General features: G+C 43.8%; 1 protein-coding gene across 4 annotated transcripts in view; it reads left to right on the top strand.

The window, feature by feature from the left end:
- Nucleotides 1–23,775, top strand: part of Dnm3 (dynamin 3) — a 450,337-nt gene that overhangs the window by 95,348 nt on the left and 331,214 nt on the right. For all 4 annotated transcript variants that reach the window (XM_046430283.2, XM_046430282.2, XM_046430281.2 and 1 more), the window contains exons 3-4: nt 8,863–9,012; nt 10,132–10,335. In XM_046430283.2, coding sequence (XP_046286239.1) covers nt 8,863–9,012; nt 10,132–10,335 — 354 coding nt within the window. The remainder of the gene's footprint in view (nt 1–8,862; nt 9,013–10,131; nt 10,336–23,775) is intronic.

Here is a 23,775-nt window from a genome sequence, read left to right as displayed (position 1 = left end):
AAAAAAAAAAGGTCACTTAAGGGATACCCTAACAATTTTATTTATCTCCACTAATTGGGACAATACTTAGTTCTTTTTTTTTCCTTTTTAAAGCTTTTTCTGATATAGGCTGACTCCGTTGTCTGAGTCGGGATGATTCTTGCCACTTATGAAACAAATGCGATTTGTCTGAGGAAGTTGCTTTGCATTTTAGCTTTTCACAATCAGTTGTGACTATTGTGCTTAAGAATTTATATGATATTTACGAGATAAAATGTTTGCTTCCACTTTACATTTTAAAAGTATGTTCTCTCTTTACCAAGTCGTGCCACACTGACTGGTTGGATGGTGCCTGGCAATCCCTGGTTGATGACGATCATTTTTGTAAGCCTCAGCAACACTGACATGATTGCTCTTTGGGACAGAGTTTGGAGGAGTCATAAGGATCTTCACTTTTTGTTAAAGTCTGATATGTTAATCGGAGCAGGCATTCATAAAGAAATGCTTATACTTTAGCCTCACTGTGCTGTGTGTGTAACCTTGGGCCAGAGGAAGAGACTTCTTCCAAATGATACTACAGAGAATGCTGTAGATAAAGATTCAAAAATACACTTGTTTTGTAGAAATTGACAAGATGATTCTAAAATTCACATGGAAATGCAAAGGACCCAGAATACCAAAACAACTTTGATAAATAACAGCAAAGTTGGAAAATGAACACTACCTGATTTCACAACTAATAAAGCAATAGTAATCAAAAACATTGGCATAAACGTAAGTAGATTCATGGAACAGAACAGTTAACCAATGGACCTATACATTTCTAGACAGGTGATCGCAACAAGGGTGGAAAGGTGATTTGGGGAAAATGCTAGACTTTTCAACAAATGGTCCAGAGAAAGTGTAGATGTAAATACAAACATGAGCTTCCATTTATACCTCCCACCGGATGCAAAAATTAAGTTGGTTTTATTTCCAGCTCATAACAACTTCTAGGAAGTCATCATGAAGACATCTGAGGAGGTTAGCAAATATGCTGAAGATCTCTAAATATTTAGGTGAAATGGTGGCAGCAATTTGTACATTGAAGTGCATACTCATGATTTTTCTTTTTTTGTCAAGAAGTTGAGATAGTCTAATATATCCACCAATGCATATTGTAGCTGTTTTCCTTGAAAATAGTTTTTGGTTAATATTTATATACATGTAGTTCTGATATGATTACTACTTAAGTCTCATTTTGGAATTTCATTCATGTCTTAGGGTTAGTGGGGAAATAATGGTTTTCTACTGTATTTCTGTATTGAAATCCAGTTGAATTTTCATGACAAAATCCTGTTTCACTTTTAATTACTCTATACGATTTTGCTTGGCAGATCACTTTATTTTTTGTATTATTGAAACAAAGAATGACATTGAGTCACTTGCTGCTTCTGAATTTGTACATTTGCTTATTCTTAAGTAGCCCTGTAATAACTTGTTGGGAGCCTCTTTTTGGTATTTTCCGCTTCTAAACTTAGGAAGAAGAAAAGGAGCCATGGGGAGCTAAGGGGGATATTGCCGAGTCTGGGACCCAGTGCTCGTGATGAGTTTTAGGACCTTGGCCTTACTTGGGCCTTTCCCACATGTTATTTTAGACTTAGACCAAACACGGGGTTACTGGATTTCTCAACCTAGAGTAAAATAGCAAGCTACGTGTTAGAATGGAAGTAACACTTAAAAAACTGAAATATCGTCCATGGCAAGAAGAGATAGCTATAACCTGGACAGCAAGGGACGAGAGATGAGGGGCAAAGTAGCATAAAATAAGCACATAAAATGAGTTTTAGACAAAAAATCAATCTATGGCAAAAGTAATTGCAATACTACATGTTGAAAGCGTGTCTGGAAGGTTTTCAAGGACAGGAGCCTAATACAGGCTGGGTTTCTGTGGGTTCAGTGGTCAGCTCTATTTCGCCCCCTTTCAGCAGCATTCCCAACCTTATCCTTCCTTGAACTTTACTCCATTCTTTAGGTGCATGCTGCCAAGGTTCCTTCTCTGGTCCCTCTTGGGTCTCCTTTGCTGAAGCATTGTCTCCTACCTGGCCTCAAGGTGGCACCTGCCCAGGGGTCCTCCTGAGGTCATTTCATACTCCCCCTTGGACCATCTCTCGCAAACCCTGGTTTCGGTTACAACCTGGTTCCCACGGCCCCCGTGTCTGTAGGCCCTGGGCTGAACGCCAGGCCCATCCTTGTGACTGCGTGGAAGTCCACTCAAACATTTCAAGATACCTGCACTGGCCAATTTTAAGAAATGTATCAGACATTCAAGTGCAAGTGCCAAGCATTAGAATTAGATGTAGACCTGTCTGGAGTGCAGATGAGGGATGAGTGCCTGAGACGTGGATTTGAGGATATTTAAAAAAAAATTTAAGGTCATGAGATCACCTAGGGTGAGGATAGCGATGACAAAGAATAGAAGAAGTTCTGGGGGCAGCCTGGGGTCCCTGTGCTTGGCAGTGTGGAAGATGAGGTGTAGTGGGTGAAGGACACAGACAAGGAGCCGTCAGGGAGGGAGGAGGAAAGACAGGAACATGGAGAATGTCTCAAGGAAGAGGAGGAAGATCTTGTTGGATGCGGCTTAGAACAACTCTCTAGTTTGTGATTTGGGGCCAACTGCTTGGCACTTATTTGGTTTCTGTATGTGGAACGTAGTTTACCTTTTGTTTTTACATGGATACCAAGAACCTGAAATACAGTTGATTTTTGTTGTCGGCTTTAAGCTCCTTTCGAAAAATATAGAACTTAACTGAGCTGGAGGGTATAACCTGCCCGTGATCTGAGTGTTTCACTCCTTCCAGGACAGCCAGCCCTCAGAGCACTGAGGCCCCTTTTAGCAGAGCTGTCAAGGCACGTTGTATTAATTCCTCTTGATCCTGAGCACCTTGCAGCTGGCTTTGTATCTTGGGAGAAAAGCTTCGCCTTCTCATCTTGACTGAGTCCCTCATCTTGGTCTTCTGCCCCACACCATCTGGGCTCCATTTCCTCCTCTGCCTCTGAGAGTGCTGAAGCTGGACCTCAAACCCGAGTCTCTGTGTCTGCTCCCTGATGGAAAGCTGGCCTCTCCTTACCCACCCTAGCCCATTGCCTCCAGCATCTGCTGAGACCTCTGCCTTTCCCCCACCGAGGGACTCTGAGATGGTTTGCTTTTTTTTTTAAATTATGTATTCATTCTAATTTGTTATCCATGATGGCAGAAGGCATTTCACTTCATATTACACATACAGAGCACAATTTTTCAAGTCACTGGTTGTACACAAAGTATTTTCACACCATTCGTGTCTTCATACATGGACTTAGGGTAATGATGTCTAACTCATTCACCATCTTTCCTACCCCCTTGCCCTCTCCTTTCCCCTCCCTCCCCTTTGCCCTATCTAAAGTTCCTCCATTTTGCTTTTTGATTTATTTTTTCCCTGTTTTGCTAGACTTTCCCTGACTGCCTTAACAATACATTTGAGTCCTGTTCATTTCTGGGTCCTGTATAAATTCATATCTAACTAAACCACCACTCTAGGATCTTGCCTTCAATTTGGAATTACTTCAAGCCTAGATGGAAGCGATGCTTTTTAAACTGGCATTACTCAATGGTATATGCAAAGTAGATTGCTTAAAGAAGAAAGAGACCTACAGATGTTCTGCACTCTAAATATCCTAGGCATTGGAGAAACACAGAAGTATGAAATGTAGCCCTCTGGCTTTGAGGAAATCTGTTAAATATAGACACGTGAAGCAGGTTCAGCTGGTTGCATTGAAAACTGTTCCTGGCTTCTGTGATCCTTGTGCCTATTTTCACTGGAATCCTGTGTCCACAAAATTTCACTATTGAGACATTTTAGAACAAGACTCCAGCTAAACTATCGAGGACCACAGACCTTCGGAAAGATTGACAAACAGCTATGGGCTAGTGTTCCATAATTCTTGCTTTCTACTTGACCTCAATTACTTGAAACATATGCATCTTTTCCCCATGGAAGGGGCATATTGGAAATACGTAAATTCTTATGGTCATGCTGTGCTTTTCACAGATGATTGGACGGTTGCCCAGGCATATGCCATCTCATCCTTCCCCCCAACAATTTGTCATTTGTTTAACCTAGCATGATTTGTTTTTCATGACCAGTAGAAATGACAGTGCGAAAATGTTTTACAGGGAAATGCAAGTTCTGTTATCTTAATATTCTTTTCCCCCAATCACTGTTTAATATAAAAACGTATCTTAACCTTTGCTTCAAATGTAGGTTATTTTTTAACACTGAGAAAACAGGAAAGATATTTTAAACTAGGAGTTTTTATTTTGTGAAACTGAAAACACACATGAATGTCAGCGAGACAGGTCATACTGCCAGGAAGTGGAGTTTCCTGGATTCCTTGTCGGGGTCCGATGCTTGCGTCTATGCACAGGTAACCTTGGTCCCCAATGGGAGCTCGTGGCTAGGAGCTTGAATGCGCTCTCTGTCCCGATTGATCCTAGGCTAGAGCCTGGCTTTGAGGAAGAGGTGTTTTCATGGAACAGCATTTGGAATGAAAGGAACACTGAGAACATGTCAAGAGCTCCTGTCATGGGAAATTGTTTCTCAAAATCCCTAGGTGAGCTCTGTAGGGCTTCAGGCATATTACTTCACCACAGTACGAAAGTCTCAGAAGATGCAGATCCTGCCTCTAGGCAGCTTGGCTTGGATGCCTGGACTCAGGCAGTGCCTCTGTCTCAGATGTGAGTGTGGTCAGAAACCCATGGATTCATGGTGGTTCTTTCCAAGTCTCTCACCTATACCATACCACCGGGAGGCGAAGACGTGATCTTTTGAACTTAGCCTCACTAACAAGGGCTTATTCAGGATTGTGTGATGTAAGCTAATTGATGATCCTTTTCAGCAACTGTGGTCCACTGTATGAAAACAGCAATGCCACCTGTGTTATCCACCTGTTCACATCTGTTCTCGAGGTTACAGACGTGCAGCCCACAGCAGGACCAAAGGGCTGACCTGTGGCCAGTGTAATCCTGTGGCTATGAATTGCAGTTATGGGTGCCGTGTTTTTGTAAGAAGAAGGATGTCTGGCCTGACGATCATCACTATGCTGTTAGAGAGACCGGGGGCGGGGGGGGGGGCACAGACCTGTAAGGCTCTGGGGTGGGTACAGGATAGATCCTAGGGAGCCCCTCTCTGACAACGCAAGTCATCTGGTCTTCCTGAATATTCCATCCTGTAGCATCAATTCCTTGGCCCCCTAAGAAAAAGCACATTGTGGTCCCTTCCCCGTGAGTTTGCCTGATGTGCCGGGCAGGTCTGTGTCCCAGCAGTGGAAATAAATTAAACCCAAGTTGACATCCCTGCTGTGGCAACTCTTGGGTCTCTCAGTTAGGGTCACTCTTTGACTGGGGATTGAGCCCAGGGTGCTTTACCACTGAGCTACATTGCCAGCCCCCTTTGTAAGGCATTTTTAAGACAGGGTATTGAGGCAGGGTGCTGCCAAGTTGACCAGGCTTGCCTTGAACTTGATCCTCCGGCCTCGGGGTCCCCGGGAGCATTTTCATGTTTTACACGGTGGGGACATACACAGAAGTACTCTCAAGGTATTAAGGGACTTCAGACAAACCTGCTAAACCCCCTGTCCCTGGTGGCCCCCCCACACTCTGCCCCCCTCCGCCCTGTTTGTCACATCCCCTCTTGCTGTTCTGCCCCCTGCCACTCCCGTGGGTGCTCTTGCTCATTTTCTTCCTCTCGGGCCTCCCAATCCCTGCTCCCCAGGCCCTCCCTCTGCTCTGCGCCCCGGATCCTTCGCATCAGCAGGGGAACCTGCCACCTCCCTGACCTGCACCCCTCTCCCACTGCCCGCCTCCTCTTTCCCCTCCTGTACGATGGGACCCCTCAGAAGGCTGGTCCACAACCAGACTGGCTCCCCTCTCCTCACCGCCTTTGCCACCTCTCTCAGTCTGGCTCTCCCCCACTCCAGTGCAGCTGCCGGCCCCTCAGGTCACTGGGCTCCGATCCATCCTCAGACCTCTTGGGCCACCCCCTCCTGGGCTCTGAACCTGTCTGGTCTTCTGCCTCTGTACCCAGGGCCCTCTGCCCTGAGCCTGCCCCATCTAACTCTCACAATCGTGGGGATTTCAGATCATCTCGGCGGTTTCTCTGGCTTGGACTCCTCCCTGGGTGAAAGGCTCGGGTCAAGCCCACCCACACTTTTGGGCCCCTTTGTGCAGGCACTTGGCTGCCACCTTCTGGGAGGTTTTCAGAGCGAACAGACAGCTTTCAGATGACACTGAACTGAGGTGTCGGCCGCAGCGTGCAGTCCTCAGTGTGAGCAGCCCGGGGTCCTCCACTGGGCGTTACAAGCACTGTGGTGCCCAACCCAACCCCTGTTCCCAGCCCCCATCCCATCCTGAAATAAAAACCCAGTTTTATTTCAGGTTTCTTCTGTTTAATGAAGTGTCAGACTCCTTAAATTTATCCTTGGCGCCTCTCTCCCACACTCCAGTTTGAATCCATCACAAACCCTGTGGTTTTTTTCCTTCAAAATACATTAGAATCTGGGAGCTGGGAATGTAGCTCAGGGGTAGGGTAGAGCGCTTGCCTCGCCTGTGCGAGGCCCTGGGTTCCGTCCCCAGCACCGCAAGTGGCTCAGTGTGGCCACCGGGTACAAGTCCCCTCACCTCCTGCCCAGATGATTCCCATGTCAGTTTTCCTCCCCTCTCCATTGCCTGTCCCCAACACAGTAGCCAGGATTATGCATTGCTGGTGGTCTGGGCCCCCTCTCCAGCCACGTCGGTGGTCTTGCTCTTCCTTCGCGTGTGCGTGGGTGCCCAGCCTGGCTGCAGTGACAGTGAGCACAGCTCCCTCCTTCCCTTCCCTCTGCTCAGCTGTCACTTCAGCGCATCAGAGATGCCTTCAACAAACTAATGAGACCACCCTCCCCCAGCATCTGACCCCCGTTCTACCGTCTCCATCACCCTGTGATGGGCATACACGGCTCACTGTTTCACCTCATTAGAGCTTAATCTTGTGAGGCTAGGGACTTCTTTCTTTCCCTCAATTACATCCCAATTTTTGAAACAGTCCTTGACAAATGGTGAGGTCTCAATAAATACCAGTAGAATACCAGATGGATACAGGCATCCCTGAATCTCGTCTAGGGAACCCTGTCCTTGAAAAGACCCAAAGGTTTGAAATGGTCCTGCATAGTTACAAGCTGTCAGTTCCACCGTGGAAGCATATCCCGGAGCCTAGGAGCTAAATTAAATCTGTGTGAAGATTGTGTTGATGTTTCAACCTTCAGGAAGGACATTGTCTCCTACAGGAAAAGCAACCAGGCGCCATCTAGTGGTAGCAGAAGCCCACATTGGTGTTCCTGGAATGTACCGAGGACACTTGAAGACCAGCCTGTCCAGGAGCTGGTGCTTGGAGACAGTAGCGGTTGTGAGAGCCCAAGTCCATCAGAGGAAGGAGCGCAGGAGACTTAGCTTTCTGTTTTCCAAAAAGGGGCACAGGTCATCATGGGGACAAACTAAGATGGAAATGTCCACGTCCACGCATGCTGGCAGGAAAGGCAGAAGTCGGCCTTAGGCCTGCTGTTCTAAACTTGGAAAAGCGTGGTCGTTTCAGTACTTCAGTGAAGTAAAGCGGAAACTCATAGGTCCACCTTGGGGGCCTGTGACCTTTCCAGTCCCCAGCAGCCACGTGGAGACCTGAGTGGTGACCGGGTGAGCAAGCGAAGGTGGGGAGAAGGTCCATGAGGAGATGAACTCGGGTGCCCAGGTGCAGGTTGGGCAGAAGACTGAGCAGTACCAGAGGGCGACGGCTGGGGGTGTAAGAGGAGAAAGCAGATCTCACACCAACATGGAGCGTTTCCCAAGGAGAGTTCCCCACCGGGGACAGATGGCAGCAGACAGAGGCTGGATGCCGACCTGCCAGGGTTTGTGGGGGTTACTGGCACCCTCGAGTTCTCTCTGAGACTTGCCTGTCTCCCTTCGGCTCAGTACACCTCTGCCCTTCACTTCCCCTTGGCCCTGGAGGCTCATACCACCTTCCTGTCCCCACCTTTCCTGTCTTTTAAGTGCAGATTAGTGCTTATTTCATGCTGCCTGGGTTAACTTTTCCCCCTGTGAAACATCTGCAGTGCCTCAGTTAATGCTGAGCTCCTTGAAGACAGGGCTGCCTCTGGGGCCTGCCCTCCTATTGGCCTTGCCATCGAACATCTTCATGGGTGGAGACCGTTTTTTGGTGGGGAAGGTACAAAGGCCACTGAGAGTGACTTCAGCTGACATCTTGGCCCAAGAGTTTGGTGTAGCAGTTCTTCACCTGGATACGAGAGGAACCAAAATATCTGTTGAACTTTGTTCCCTTGTCAAAACTGTAATCTTTTTTTAAAAAAATCTAATAGTAACTAGATTCCCCTATTTGAGTTGTGTTGTTTTTCACTTACCTGATATCTCAGGAAATTGGTCTGGAAACTGATAGTACGAGAGTTGAAATTTTTAAAAAGTAGTTTTCTATTAGTTATTTTAGGGTTTGTCCTTCTCGATATCTGATTTCTTAATTTGGTGCTGGTTTTTGTTTTGTCATTGAGACAGCCACAGATATGCTGGATGGTTTAAGGGTTTATAATACTTGATTGCTTACCAAACACGAGCACATTCAGCAACCACAGCATGTGTACTATTTGATATTTCTAGAATCTTCTCTGTGATTTGATTGTTTGTCACGCAGTGTTCTCTCATGTATAATGACCAAGGAGACATTGAATATTTTGACTTGTAATTGAAGAGATATTTCCTTATAATTGTGGCCAAGAATGTATACTCTGAGGTTGGATTAATTTGTGGGTGCTTTTTTCTTTTTTTAGAATATGCTGAATTTCTACATTGCAAAGGAAAAAAGTTTATAGATTTTGATGAAGTTCGCCATGAAATTGAAGCAGAAACAGATCGAGTGACTGGAATGAATAAAGGCATTTCCCCCATACCCATTAATTTGCGAGTCTATTCTCCACATGGTAAGTAAAATATTAAAATTTCAAATTCTTCTCCTCAAACAATTTTTACTGTGTTCATTAACATGCATTATTTGTGTAGAAGATGCACGTAGTGCTGAGTTTCTAGGATTTCAGATGCTGTTAAAATGGTATGGCGCAGAGAGCTCAGAAGATTCATAGAGAGGCAAGGGGAGATGACCTTTTGAAGATCAAAACTGAGCTCAGTGTTTACACTTTTTATTTTCATGATGAAATTTCAGAATTTGAGAGGGGTATATGTGAAAATTTCCATTTTTCTTATCTTCAATGATTTCAAAAATCTTAGGAGCATGTGGCTGAGGCTTCCCCTGCTGATTTCCATGAGCTCTATGAATTTCTCTTTTCCTCCTGAGGAATCAGCTGTGATTTGTATCCCAGCTGTCAGCTTATAATGTGGGTAACCAGTTCACGGTACGTGATGGGAAATAGCCTCTGTCCTGACTAAACTCTGAGTGGGACAGATTTTCACTTCTCATTCTCTACCTAGCTCTGCTGCCTTTGGAGCAGAGCATGAATGACAGAAGCTCAGTTATGACTTCCCACGGGGACTCGGTGCCAGCACCCAGAGGACAATAGCCAGCTGGGGCTGGAGTCACGTTGCCACTGACGGCTCGCTTGCCCGGCCCGCTGGAGGCACGCAGGGCCCCATAGATGGCTGGCAGCTTCCCTGCAGGTGAAGAGGCTGACCTTCTGTGAAGAACATGGGAGGCTCTTGAGGGGAAGGGCCAGCCTCGCCCCGGGGGTTCCTGTACACGTGTAGGCCATGTGCCAGACTGGCAGACAGCACACGCATTATTGTTCAGTGTTTTAATTACAACCCCCTCGTTACACAGCTAGGCAGCGACAGCTCTCTGAGCAAACTGTTAGGCCTGCAGATCAGTGCCTTTCAAATGATGTGAAAATGATCATTTGGCAGAGCACAATCATACAAAAATAGAGAGAACTAGCAAAACCATTTTCCTTTCTGTGCTTTTCTTCCTACACGCCTGGGCTGGAGTCATTCAGATGCATAGTGCAGAAAGCTGAGCTCAGCCCCAGGTGACTCTGCACCTGTCTGTCAGCACTGAAGGTGCACGCCCGACTCTTTCCCCTTCCCCACAGTGTTGAATCTAACCCTTATCGACCTGCCTGGAATAACGAAGGTGCCCGTGGGAGATCAGCCACCAGATATCGAGTATCAGATCAGAGAAATGATCATGCAGTTCATCACCAGGGAGAATTGCCTGGTTCTGGCCGTCACTCCAGCCAACACTGATCTGGCCAACTCAGACGCACTGAAGCTAGCTAAAGAAGTTGACCCCCAAGGTGAGTGTGTGACCTTCAGAGGACAGGGGTTATTTTAAGATGTCAGGAGCATGGGTGTATTTAAAGGTGAAAAATTCTCGTGACTTGATTTCATTGTTGATAAAATTCAACATGATTAATGTTGGTAAGTCTTTTGTATTTAAGCCACTAAAAGAAAAAATCAGCGGGGAATAGAGCAAAATTCCATATACATAAATGTGAGATAACTGAGATCTAAGAAAAGGAGCACTGCTAAGCCTCATGGACTATTTCTTTATAAAGTCAATGAAATAAACTTTTGCTATAGCAGAATTCAGGTACTCTACTTAGTTATGTAAGAGTTAACTGAAGGGCTGGGGGTTGTAGCTCAGTGGTAGAGTGCTTGCCTAGCTTGTTGAGAGCCAGTGGGTTTGATCTCAGCACTGCATACAATAAATAAATAAATAATATAAAAATAAAGGTCCATTGACCACTAAAAAAGAAACCAGTTGATTGAATATACTCTCAAAAAGGAGCCTTTCTGTGTTTTTTGTTTCTTTATATTTTTAAAAATGTCTTTTAATGCCTTGAAGATATTATTTAGCTTATAATCATTTCATATATATGGGGGTGGGGAGAGATGAGCATGATTTATCTGTCAGTGACACGTCAGAAACCAGAAAAGCCTCCTCCCCATGCAGAGACCCCAGTCATGGGCCTCATGGGTCTGTCTGGGGTAATTCTGGAGGGGCCCTCAGTGATTCCTTCTTTCAATATGGAAATGCATGCTCTCCAATTCACATTTTTACTTCGTAGAGTTCTTCAGACCCACTTTCCTTCTCTTTATTTGTAATTTTTGTATTGCATGTTGTAACTCTTAGATGAATTCTCTTTTTGTGTTGAGTTATTGATGTGTTTGCTTGCAATGCTGGGGATTGAACCCCGGGTCTTGCTCATGCTCGTTGGAGCTACATTCCTAGCCCTAATTTTCCATTTCTGATATAATTTTAAAAAGTGCCAACAGAATTTTAAAAACTATTTGTGAATGTGGCTTCAATTTTTTAAGATTGCATATGGGCCTCGGTTTCACAACTGCGGTGTCTTCTCTGAGATCTTAATGAGAGCTTTTGGTGGCTTCCCTTTTGTAATGCACATTGTTTCTGAGCTTATTCCTTACTGGTTGGTTGTTTTGCCTGCATCTTTGGTGGTAAAGGCCTTTTTCCCAATGTTTGATGACCTTTCACTGCTTGTTTATAGATGCAAGTAATGCCCTAAAAGCCCATGTATGTGTGTGTCTGGGGTTCACTGGCGAGTGGGCTTCCCCACGGGGTGATTGGGCTGGCACCTGGCTGTCTTGGCAGACTTCCTCAGCTGCTGTATTCTATGAATTTTTCTTCTTGAGATTCTCTGGTAGAAGTCTGACGTCCAGTGTTCTTGGAGCCAAGAGGAAGAATGGATTTTGTGGGGGTAGGGAGGGGCAGTTCTTAGTCTTCAGTAGGTAGACTTTTAATTAATGTCATGATGGTGTCCCTGAACGTTTTCTTGAGTCTAAAGTTCCTGGGTCTGTCTGCTTCTAAGGGCAAATTGTCGGCACTCCATCAGAGTTGAAGAAGGGTAGCTGTATGGTAATGCAAGAGGGAGGAAAAGATTTGGAGATCTGAAGTGTCCTGTATGAGCCTTCCTCTGGTTCTCCCATTTTCTATCCTCTGCTCCCTGGCCTTGAAGCTCTAACTCTTTGGCTTTCCCAGAGTTCTGCAATGGAAATTGGTCAGTTTCTTCTTGGCTTCCTTTAGCATCCCTGAATTAGGGCTTGGGATAAACTCTCATTAAAAACTAGAGTCCATTAGAAAACTAGTAGCCACTAACCCCTGTCTCCACAGCCTCCATGTCTCTCAGAGGCCAAGCCACAGTTGCCTGAGATAATCCTTCCATCAGCAAATTCTAGTGAGCAGCAGAGCCTCCATCCTGAAACGTCTGTGCTGAATTCAGATAAAGCTCCATGGAGGGACAAATGACATCACCCAGTCCTTGGGTTCTCCTTGGTTCTGCCTTGGTTCTGCCTCCTTGGAACTGATCCTTTTCTCAGACTCTCCTCACAGGTGGCAAGACGTCTGCAGTAGCTCCTGCCTCGGATCCTCACAACTTGAAAGCTTGTAGAGGAAAATATGACAGAGAATCTTTTATTTGCATGAATTATGAATGTTGTAAGAAACACAAGCGACAATAGAATTGGCCCACTAATATACCTTGTAAAAATACCTGCAATTAATTCTTAAGATTGATTTAACATATCCTATTGTACTCCTTTTGTCTAATAGAGAATATTAATAGCCAGTGATTATACCTCATTCCTCAGGCTCTTCAAAAGAAGATTAAGTTGTAACCGAAAATAGTAGCTCTAGTGAGATCTAGCAGATCGTTAGGTGGGAGCAATTCATGTTGATGTAGGGAGTCATCAGTTTGCCAGAAGAGAACTGATGTGCACCGTCTCACTGCCAGTGTTTCCAAAGTGTTTTTGTAGCATATGTGAAACACAGCATTAGCTTTCAATCATGGACAGGTGCTCCACACATCTGCCTCCAGAAAGAAATATTAAATTCCACCCCCCGCATCATTATCTGGTTCATTTACAAGATGCCATTTAGAAATTTCCATGTGAATGTTCATGAATGTACCTAAAATTTACCTCATTTCTTGTGGATCATTAGAACTGCTCCTCTATCCAAAGCAATCCTCAGCAAGAAAAGTGAAGTAGAAGGCATCACAATATCAAACTTAGATTAGAACCCTATCTCTCACCCTATCCAAAACTCAACTCAAAGTGGATCAAGGGCCTAGGCATTAGACCAGAGACCCTGTGCTTGCTAGAAGAAAAAGTAGGCCCAGATCTCCATCATGTCAGCTTAGGAACTGAATTCCTCAACAAGACCTTAAAGCACAAGAAGTAAAATCAAGAACCAATAAATGGAATGGGCTCAAACTAAAAAGCTGCTTCATGGCAAAGGAAACAATCAAGAACATAAAGAGAGAGCCTACAGAACGGGAGAAAATATTTGCCACATGCACCTCAGGTATAGCATTAATCTCCAGGATACATAAAGAACTCAAAAAACTTCATACCATAAAAACAACCCAATCAATAAATGGGCAAAGGAACTGAATAGACACTTCACAGAAAAAATATGAATGGTTAACAAATATATGAAAAAATGTTCAATATCACTAGCAATTAGAGAAATGCAAATTAAAACCACACAGAGATTTCATCTCACTCCAGTCAGAATGGAGTTATTAAGAATGCAGACAACAATAAATGTCGGTGAGGCTGTGTGGAAAAAGGTACACTCATACATTACTGGAGGGACTCCAAATTGGTGCAATCAGTCTGGAGAGCATTATGGAGATCCCTCACAAAAATTGGAATGGAACCACCATTTGACCCAGCTATCCCACTCTTCGGCATATACTCAAAGGACTTAAGATCAGCATCCTATAGTGATGTGATCACATCAATGTTCAGAGCAGGTCAATTCACAATAGCTAAACTATGGAACCAACTTAGGTGCCCTTCAACAGATGAATGGATAAAGAAAATGTACATATACACAATGGAATATTCCTCAGTCTGAAATTATGGCATTTGCCAGTAAATGGTTGAAACTGGAGACTATCATGCTAAGTGAAATAAGCAAATCCCCAAAACCCAAAGGCCAAATGTTCTGTCTATTTACGGTGCTGACTCACAGTAGGCATGGGGTGGGGGAGTGGTCGTTCACTGGATTGGACAGGGAGGAATGGAAGGAGATGTGAATGGGAAAGAGAGTAGAATGAATCAGACACCACTTTCCTATGTTCATACGTGAAACTCCACATCGTGTACAACCATAAGAATGGGAAGTTACACTCCACATGTGATGTGTGGATGAGGTGTCAGAATACATTCTACTGTCATGCATGACTAAAAAGAAAAAGAACTGCTGCTGTGTCATAGACGACCCTCTTTACCTAATTTTTTCTTTTATACCACATAAAAAGAATCTGCTCTCAGGATTACCATTTAAGTTTTGGAAGAATATTTTGGCAGAAGCACAGAAACATCTAGTGCCACCTCCCTGTCTACCACCCCTGGATGGAGATGGCTAAGGACAAACACCTGCCTGAGGGCTCCCGTCAAGCCAGATTCTCTGGTTGGTTACTGAAAGTTCCTTGCTAATCCTAAGGGTTAGGATTTGTTTTTGAATCTGTTTCAATTTTAAAACCCGAGAACCCCCAAAACTACCTGAAGCATTTCCATGGGGATCTGTCCTGAGGCTTCAGCTGGTCCTGGATGTCACTGAGGATCTGAAAGAAACACTGCTTATGCCCATGGGGCTCACATTGTGCGCTGTCTTCAGTGGTGATAAAAAAAAACAAACTAGGGAAAACAAGGAGATAGGGTATATAGGGATATGGCGTTTTGGGTGGACAAGCAAATACATTCATGTACCCTCTTGTATTTCCCTAGATATTCTGTGAATAGGTCTCCCACGTCTGATTTGAAAGTCTAGTTTTCCTTATACTTTTAGTTTTGATTATTAAAAAAAAAAAGAGTGGCATCAACTTTGATTGTTTAGGAATGTCTTGCTTAATTCTACATATTTATGAATTTCCTGAATTCCCTTCTGTTACTGATTTCTAATTTCATTCCATTGGGGTTGGAGAACATTCTTTGCATTATTTCAATGCTTTTCAATTTATAATTCTTATGGCAAGATTGTAACAAATCACCAAGTCGATCTTAAAGCAAGAGACAGAACATTTATTCACCAGCTGGCGGGCCAGGGGGCAGGCTGCAAGTATACACCCTTCAACTCCCTCCAGGGGTTTGAGTACATCTTTTATACCATAAGTAAAGCATGTCAGTACATTAATTATAAATGGCTGTTGCTATAATTCAAAACCATAAACAAATATCATGAGATCTAAAATCATAAGCGTCAGGGCAAGTGGGTCAAAATGACCCTAGTTGAGTACAATGTAAGGAACGGTTATTAACATCTAGATAATCAATCTCTGACAGGGTACATTGCCCAAGGAAAATGGCAGCCAAAAAGAGAACAATTTTACATTGTATAAGAATTGCCATTTTGTGTTGCCAAACATGCTGTGCTAAGCAACTGTTGATGGGCACAGAGGTGGGGTGCTCCCATAGGAGAAGCATTTCTTACAGGATGTGGAGTCCCAGGGCAAAATGGAGTCTGTTTGGTCATTGCCCATATAGCCTGGCCCATAATATTGAGATCTATTCTTGGGAATAACAAATGGTTTATTCTAGAGAATGTTCCATGTCAATTTGAGAACACTGTATTCTGCTGCAGTTGGTAGCGTGTTCTGTAGATGTTTGTAAAGCTGGTTTATAGTTGTTGTTCAGATGTTCTATATCCTTGTTCATGCTTAATATGGCTAGTCTATCTCTTACTGGAAATGGGGTATTGAAATCCCCAACTATTATTGATGAATTATCTGTTTCTCCCCTTAGTTAGGCCAGTTTTTGTGTGTTTTGGGGCTCTGTTTTTAGGTGCATTTGTATTTATAGTTGTTTATTATTTCTTCTTGATGGATTGAGTTTTTTGTCATTATTTTTTATCATTATCTTTGTCTTTAGAAGTCATTATTTTTGCTTAGAGAGTACTTTGTCTGATATTGGTATTTACTCCAGCTTTCATTTGGTTACATTATGTGTGTGTGTGTGGGGGGGGGGGGGTAATTGCTCTAGGATTACAGCTAACAATTTATAACAACCTGGTTTGGATCAAGGTCCACTTAATTTCAATAGTACACCAAAGTCTGCTTTGACGGATCTCCATTCCCCTTTCCTATGAGCTGTCACTGTCTTGCAAGTTGTGTGTTTATATGGTACACAACCCTCCACACAGATCATAATCACTGCCTTATGTGGTTGTCTTTTAAATCCGTATGAGAAAAAGTGACAGGCAAACAACAGTTTGTGCAGTTACCGTTACCAGTGCTATTTCTTTCCTTTTGTGGATTTGAGTTGCCATCTCGGGTCTTCTCCCCTCTGCCAGGACACTCTCTCGTGTTTCCTGTGGCCGGTTCTGCTATTAAGGGATTCTCTGTTTTTGTTTATCTGGGAATGTCTCTATTTCTCCTTAATTTTTGAAACAGGATTCTCGGGTGGCAGTGTGTTTCTTTCTCACTTTGTGCATGTCTCCCTCTGTCCTCTCTCCTCTGTGCTTGAGTTGCTGCTGTCACCGCGGAGGAGCCCTTGAACACCAAGACTCTTTTCTCAGTGTTTTCATGATACTCTTTTCTTGGCCGTTGGACGGTTTGATTTTTTGTTGAGTTTATCCTACTTGGAGTTTCCTGAGTTTGTTGAGTGTGTAGATTTAATGCTTTTCATCAAATTTGGGAAAGTTTAAACCATTATCTCTTCAACTATTTTTTCCTTTTTCTTTCTGTTTGTTAGACTCCCGCTATGGGTATGTTGGGATACCCGATGGGTCTGCAGGTCTCTGAGGCTCTGTTTAATGTTCTTCATTCCATTTTCTCTCTTCTCCTCAGACTGGGAAGAACACTTTCATCTCACCTATCTTCAAGTTTGATGATTCTTTCTGCCTGCTCACATCTGCTGTTGAATCTTTGCAGTAATTTTTTACATTCCAATTATTTAAATTTCATATCTAGAGTTAAAGAAATTCTGCCAGGGTTTCAGTTGAGTAGCAGAGCACTTGCCTGTCATGTGCTAGGCCCTGCGTTTGATCCCCAGGACCATACATGAACAAATTTCTATATATTCAACATTTGGCAAAATATTATTCTCATACTTTCTTTTAGTTCTTTAGATATAAATTCCCTTCATTCTTTGAACATTTTAAAAATAGCCTCGTCTACAAATTTTAATGCCTTGGCTTCTTCAGGGATAATGTCTGTGGATTGCTTATTTTCTTTGTGTTTGGGTGGTAATTTCTTCACATGTCTTGTAATTTTTTTTTTGTGGAGAATGAGACATTTAAGCAATGTAACATGTCAACACTAGAAATCAGATTCTGTTCCCCCCAACAAAGTTTGTTTTGCTACTGTTTATAGTTGCCACTACTATTGGATTAGTAGTTTTCCTGATCCAATTCTATAAAGTCTGTATTCTCTGTTGTGTCACTAAGGTGTTTGCTCAGTTTTCTTAATGGTTGGTTAACAACTAGACAGATTTCCTTCAATACCAGAGCGTTTTAATCTCCCAGCATTAACTTAGTCTCCCAGTGCATTTGGGTCATGGCTTCTATGCTCAGGTCAGGCAGGTGATCTGCAATTCTGCCTTAAGCTTCACTTTTTGTGTATGTTGAACCTTGGGGTTATCCAGAGGTGGAAATCTGGGGCTCTCCCTGATCTTTTCTGAGAGTATACAAAGCTCGGAATGTGGGTTTTAAGATCCCAGATTGGGACTGCAAATTGGTGCAGCCAATATGGAAAGCAGTATGGAGATTCCTTGGAAAACTGGGAATGGAGCCACCATTTGACCCAGCTATCTCTCTCCTGATCTATACCCAAAGGACTTAAAAACAGCATATTACAGGGACACAGCCACATCAATGTTTATAGCAGCACAATTCACGATAGCTAAACTGTGGAACCAACCTAGATGCCCTTCGGTAGATAAATGAATAAAAAACATGCAGCATATATACACAATGGAATGTTACTCAGCAATAAAAGAGAATAAAATTATGGCATTTCCAGGTAAATGGATGCAGTTAGAGAAGATAAAGCTAAGTGAAGTTAGCCAATCCCAAAAAACCAAATACAAATACCAAATGTTTTCTCTGATATAAGGAGGCTGATTCATAGTGCAGTAGGGAGGGGGAGCATGGGAAGATTAGACAAACTGTAGATAGGGCAGAGGGGTGGTAGGGGAAGGGAGGGGGCATGGGGTTAGCAATGATGGTGGAATGTGATGGACATCATTTTCCAAAGTACATGTATGAAGACATGAATTGTTGTGAATATACTTTGTATACAACCAGAGATATGAAAAATTGTGCTCTATATGTGTAATATGAATTATAATGCATTCTGCTATCATATATAAATAAAAAGTTAATTAAAAAGATTCTGGATTTTACATACATACAAAATTTTGAAAGGTTCTTGTGGTTAGTCCCAAGCTTTTCTTTTTAAGTTTTATTTTAGTTAACTTCTGTTTTTGTCTTAATTGTTCTCATTGCCTGAGGTAGCAGCAATGTTAAACAATTGCCACTGATTGTTTCTGACAAATGCTTTCTCCAGAATGAGGCTATTCATACCAAGTCAGTTCTGTCAGGTCAAATCAAGAAAAGCTCCCGTGAATAGGGGCTTTTAGGAAACTACTTGACAGGTAAAATAATTCTCTGGAAATGGTAGTTTTGGTGTTCCCCAACCTCATCCTATCCTCTTCGAGTGTTGCTAGGTTGATGGCTTTCACCACGATTGTGGGGTTTTTAGTTTTTGAGACTACTGTGGAGCTGGGGGATGGAAATAGGGCAAATTCAAACACCATATAACTTATTGTCCCAAGTTTTTCTTGGAAAAATTCCCTTAAGATCATTGCAAGCTTTGGTTAGTTCCACAGCTCTGAAAAAGTTGATTTTGACTATTTTTTGCCAGTGTTCTTTCTTAAATGCCTTTATGGAGAAGAGACCCTTTTCTAGGTGCTTATTATAGCATGATCACTGATGTTTCTCATTCTGATCTCACACCATTGTAATAACCAGGGACTTTCCATGTGGAAGTCATTTGAATCGGGATGGTGAGGGCAGTCTGGTTGTGACATCTGTTACCCTGTTGGTCTTCAGGATTGATTTGGCTGGCTATGTAAGTGGCTCTTTTCACCTTGTCATGTACATTTTTCCTGAAGTATTGCCCTTGGCTAAAGAAGATGACCTATTTAGATCACAGAGGGCTACTCTTTATTTAAGGTATCTGAATTAGAATCTTATATCCAAGGTACATAATTATACAGTTTTCTGAGGGGTAGTCTATTTTAGGCAGTAGCTACTTTATACTAAATTAAGCCTATTTGAAATAGGCAGCCCATTTTTACCAAAGCAGGACTGGGAGGAAGTTTATGTTGATAAGTTAATTACAAACATTGTGCATAATGATTCAAACACTATTACTATTATGTTAGGATATATTCATTTATGTTTTATATTAAAATTAGTTTCATGATGAAACTACTTTTCCAGTACATGTACAATGTTTCAACCTTAAGGCTAGACAAGGCTCAAGCTTCTGTATCATTTGTGAAGATTGTTTTTACTGATAAATGAAGATTTCTAGTAAAGTGTCAATGGCTATACCATTGAAAGTCAAACATCAAGTCATCAGAACTGTATAATGTTTTACAGATATTTTTCTCTATATCGTGATTTATTTCAAAATGCTCTCACACAATCTGGCTTCAGTTTCGCCACAATACTGGAGGTTGTTTTGGGGTGGGAAGTTTACCCAGATGATATATATACAGAACATGCCTGCAAACACAGTGGGTATGGTAGTGTTATCCTTGGGGCTAGGAATGCATGTCCAGAGACTCCTCCACCAATAAGAACACAAGTTACCCTGACCTGGGTCCTATCAGGATGAAAAGGGGACCCTTGTGACCTGTATGCAGACCAAAGATTCCAAGATTTAGAAAAATGGGATAATTAATAGCAAAGGCCACTGAACATAAAATCTGTAAAAAAAAAAAAAAACAAGTCCCAATGAGAACCAGTCAGTAGGGGCCAGGTGACCAAGAGTTACCTTTAGATCTTAAGCATGTCATTTAACTCTCATTGTATTTGTAAATTTTCTCCTCCTGTGGGTTGTGTTTGGGTGCCTCTGGGTAAAATCATGCTCAGTAGAGGCTTGAAATCTGGTGTGATCCTACTGTCTATCCGAAGTTAAGAGGTAGTACCTGGATGGGACTCTCTAGAAACTTCCCCCAAACCCCAATAAACCCTGGGACAAAAGGAGTGCAGGGCCAATCTCCTCTTTGAGATGAGACACTCTCTTCCTTGAGTATTTTTCTCTCTCCTCTAACAAACTTTGTGGTACTTTTACTATATTTTGTGTCTTTCTCGAATTCTTCTCTCATAAGGACACAGGAGCCAAGAGACATAATACAAACCCTGGTAATGGTAGCCCATCCCCTCCCCATCCAGTGCTCTTGCTGTGTCAGCAGGCCCCTCCTCTGATTTAGATGAAAGAATACAGGCTTGGGAGGCACATATTTTCCATCCTGGTTGTGTGTCAACTTCTTTGAGCCTTATTACCTCATCTCTAAAAGTAAGTGAAATTGTAGTAAAACTTACTAATTAACCTGTATTCATTAAATAAGATAAATCTTTACAAATATAAGAATAAAGATAATTCTAATTATAACTGGCAAATGCTAGCAATTATTTTCCTCTTGAAAATATTCAAAGGGAATTCTACGAGGTTATATTTTATTTATTATACGTAATTCATAGTTTGCTAAACTTGTGTTTAAAATAATCAGTAACATTCTGTAATCCAAATTCCTGCCCACGCCAATTCAAATTAATAAGACTTGATAACATTTGCAAGTAGAACTGTAATGGAATTGTTTTGAATGTTTTAATAACGCGTCATAAAAATTAAAATGATTTCAGATTCACCTGCAAATTGTAGATTAACTGCCTCAGGTGGGTTGGGACCGGGGTAGGCTGGAAGGAAGTGTCCTTATCTTGGCTTGATGTGCTTCAGGGCTTGGGCCAGTGGCTGGTCAGAGGTTCGGAGTGAGGGAGGCCTAGTTTTTCACCATGATGATGGCGTTGAGGGCTTTGTCAAAGAAGAAGTCCTGCAGCTATTTAGAATTCATACTCCTATACATGAACAATTCAGCTACTCCCTTTGTGAGCCAGTTCATTAATTTGCTGTTCAACACACATTTATCAGGCATTTGTTGAACCAGCAAAATATTCGTGGTCAGTAACATAAATTCCGTGTGCTGAACCACCGAGGAAGACCCTAGGTTAAGTGGGAGCTCAGTACATATTTGATTATTTTCTTGACAATTCACGACTGAAAACATCAGCTCTTTGTTTAGATGTCATCTTTTCTTACGTGGGGGTCCATGGAAGACCCCACAAGATCAGCTTTATAAGATGAACATTTTCATTTCATTCTGCCACGAGGGGGGAGGCAGAGCCAGGTCGTGTGGAGTCTCCCAGGTCATGACAGAGGCTTGTCCTTTGTTCAAAGTGGGATGCGACGCTTCAGAAGGGTTCTGCGTGCAGAGAGACGAGACCTGACTTAGGTTTTCACAGGAGGACGCCACTGAGGAGAGACATAAGTAGAAGCAAGGAGAGCCACAGGTGGTTCCATCAGAGAGGTCCTGTGGGGAGAGGGACATGTTCTGACTGAGCGTGAAGCTGTGAGGGAGGTGTCGGTCTCAGGGTGTTTTGAGAGAGGAGCTGACGAAGTGTGATGCTGAGGGTCTGAACTAGAGGAACATAACTGTCCATAACTGCCATTTGGAATAGTGGGAGAAGCAAATGCTTAGCAGGGATCATGAGTTCTATTTTAAACAGGTAAAACTTGAGATGCTTGTTAAGCACCTGAATGGTGGTGTTAGATATGAGACTGGAGTCCAGGGGAGAGTTTCAGGCTGGAGTTTTGAATCTGGGTGCTGTCAGTCTTCAGTGGTGTAGAGAGAAGAATTGTATTTCCTGCAAAGATAAGTCTAAGGCCTCCGCCCTGCCTCCTGTACCTGTGAATATGTCCTTATTTGGAAATTGTGTCTTTGCACATGGAATTAAGGGTCTTAAGATGAGGCGATCTTGGGTTGGAGGGGGCCCTGGAATCCAATGACTATATCTTGATGAGAGAAGGGGGAGGGCTCATGAGGCCCAGAGGGACGTGGAGGAAGGCCATGTGAAGACGGGGGAGAGACTGGAGTCGGGATGCCACAGAGCCAGAGCGCCAGGAGCACCAGAACTTGGAAGAGACAGGAAGGACCTCCCCAGAGCCCTCGGGGGGAGCCAGGGGGCACTGCTGACACCGTGGGTGTAGACATCTGGCTTCTGAAGCTGCAAGACAACTAATTCCTGGTGCTTTAAGCCATCAGTTTGTTACACTAGCCCTAAGGAATGGATTCAGGTGGTATCCACAGTCTTGAGTTCAAGTTGCCTAGGAGATGGGTGTGGGTAGGAAAGAGAAGGCGGCCGAGAAGGAGGCTGGGGACCATCCAGGGAGTAGGAGGAGAGAAAGCAGGAGGGGACGGAGAAGCAGGGGAGACCAGGCGAGGATGGTGTTCCAGAAGCCCGGGGGACGCTGTGTCGGCTCTGCCAAGTACTACTGAGAGACGAAGAGGGGGCACATGGAGGGTCACCCAGGCTACTGCTCAGAAACTGCCGAGGCCCTCGCAGCCATGGGAGGTGGGGGCTGGTGACTGCTGGGTGCTGAGGTTGCTCTCACTCCTGATGAAGGCACCGTCTTTCTTGGCTCCTAAGGGTGATGACTCTCTCTTTCCTCACGGGCTCTGTTCAGTTTCAAGCTTGAGGTGTTCCTCTGTGAGGATCCAAGAAGGGCAGGGAGGCCGTGTGCGTTCCGTCCCTGTCATCCCCCCCCCCCCCCCGGGGGCCCTCTGGTGGAGGATCCAGTGGTGAGGAGGAGACTAACAGAGAACTGGGTTCGAGTCGTCATCGCCCCCCATCTTTATATCCTCACCAGACTCTGAGGTCCTCATCCGGTGGAGACAAGGGTGTCGAGGAGAAGGGTTTGGCAGGGAAGTCCCCTTACAGTTCCCAAGAATCTTGGCTGTGAGCAACAGGGAGCGGTGGGATCCCTGACAGCATTGTCGAGTTTCCCCACAGACAGGCGGAAATGGGGTCCACTAGGATTGTAAGGTTAAGAAAAGCCTTTGGAAGGATGGTGGTCAACATGTTTGTGTGTTGAGGGGATGACCCAGCGGAGAGACGGTGTTCATGATGGATGGCAGAGGAGGGATAAGTGCAGAACGGGATGAAGACGGAAGAAATAGATGAGAACATCCTTGACTGGGGATCAGATGGACTACTGTCTGAGCCCCGGCCACGGACAGGATTATTTTATTCTTGATTCCAACAACAAGAAACCAGAGGAAATGGGCATCGATGGGTTAGCCAGTGATTGATTGGCAGGGAAATGCCTTTCTCATCCTGAGTTTGCTTGTGACGGCTTTAGGCCCACTTTCCCGGTAGGTCCACTGTCTGTGCTCGTCACCGGCGTCCGCGTGCTCTGTGGACGTGCTCTCCCTTAGCTGAGCACGCACAGGTGTGGTGGGGGTGGCGGCCTTTCCTCTCAGGCCTGGCTGTGTTTCGCGTTACCGTTGAACTTGTCTGACACAGAGGGCACTTCAAAGGCCTCACCAGGGAGGCCCATGTGTCGGGAAATTCCTTTCACGGTGATTTATTTCACAGCAAATGAATTTCATTTCTAAAGCCAGCGTGACTGGAGGTCTGC

The sequence above is a fragment of the Marmota monax genome, unplaced genomic scaffold (assembly GCF_021218885.2).
Source record: "Marmota monax isolate L192 unplaced genomic scaffold, Marmota_monax_Labrador192_F-V1.1 WCK01_AAM20220418_F8-fsc00055, whole genome shotgun sequence".
Classification (NCBI taxonomy): Eukaryota; Metazoa; Chordata; class Mammalia; order Rodentia; family Sciuridae; genus Marmota; species Marmota monax.
The sequence above is the reverse complement of the archived record's forward strand: the minus strand, read 5'-3'. Positions and strand labels throughout refer to the sequence as shown.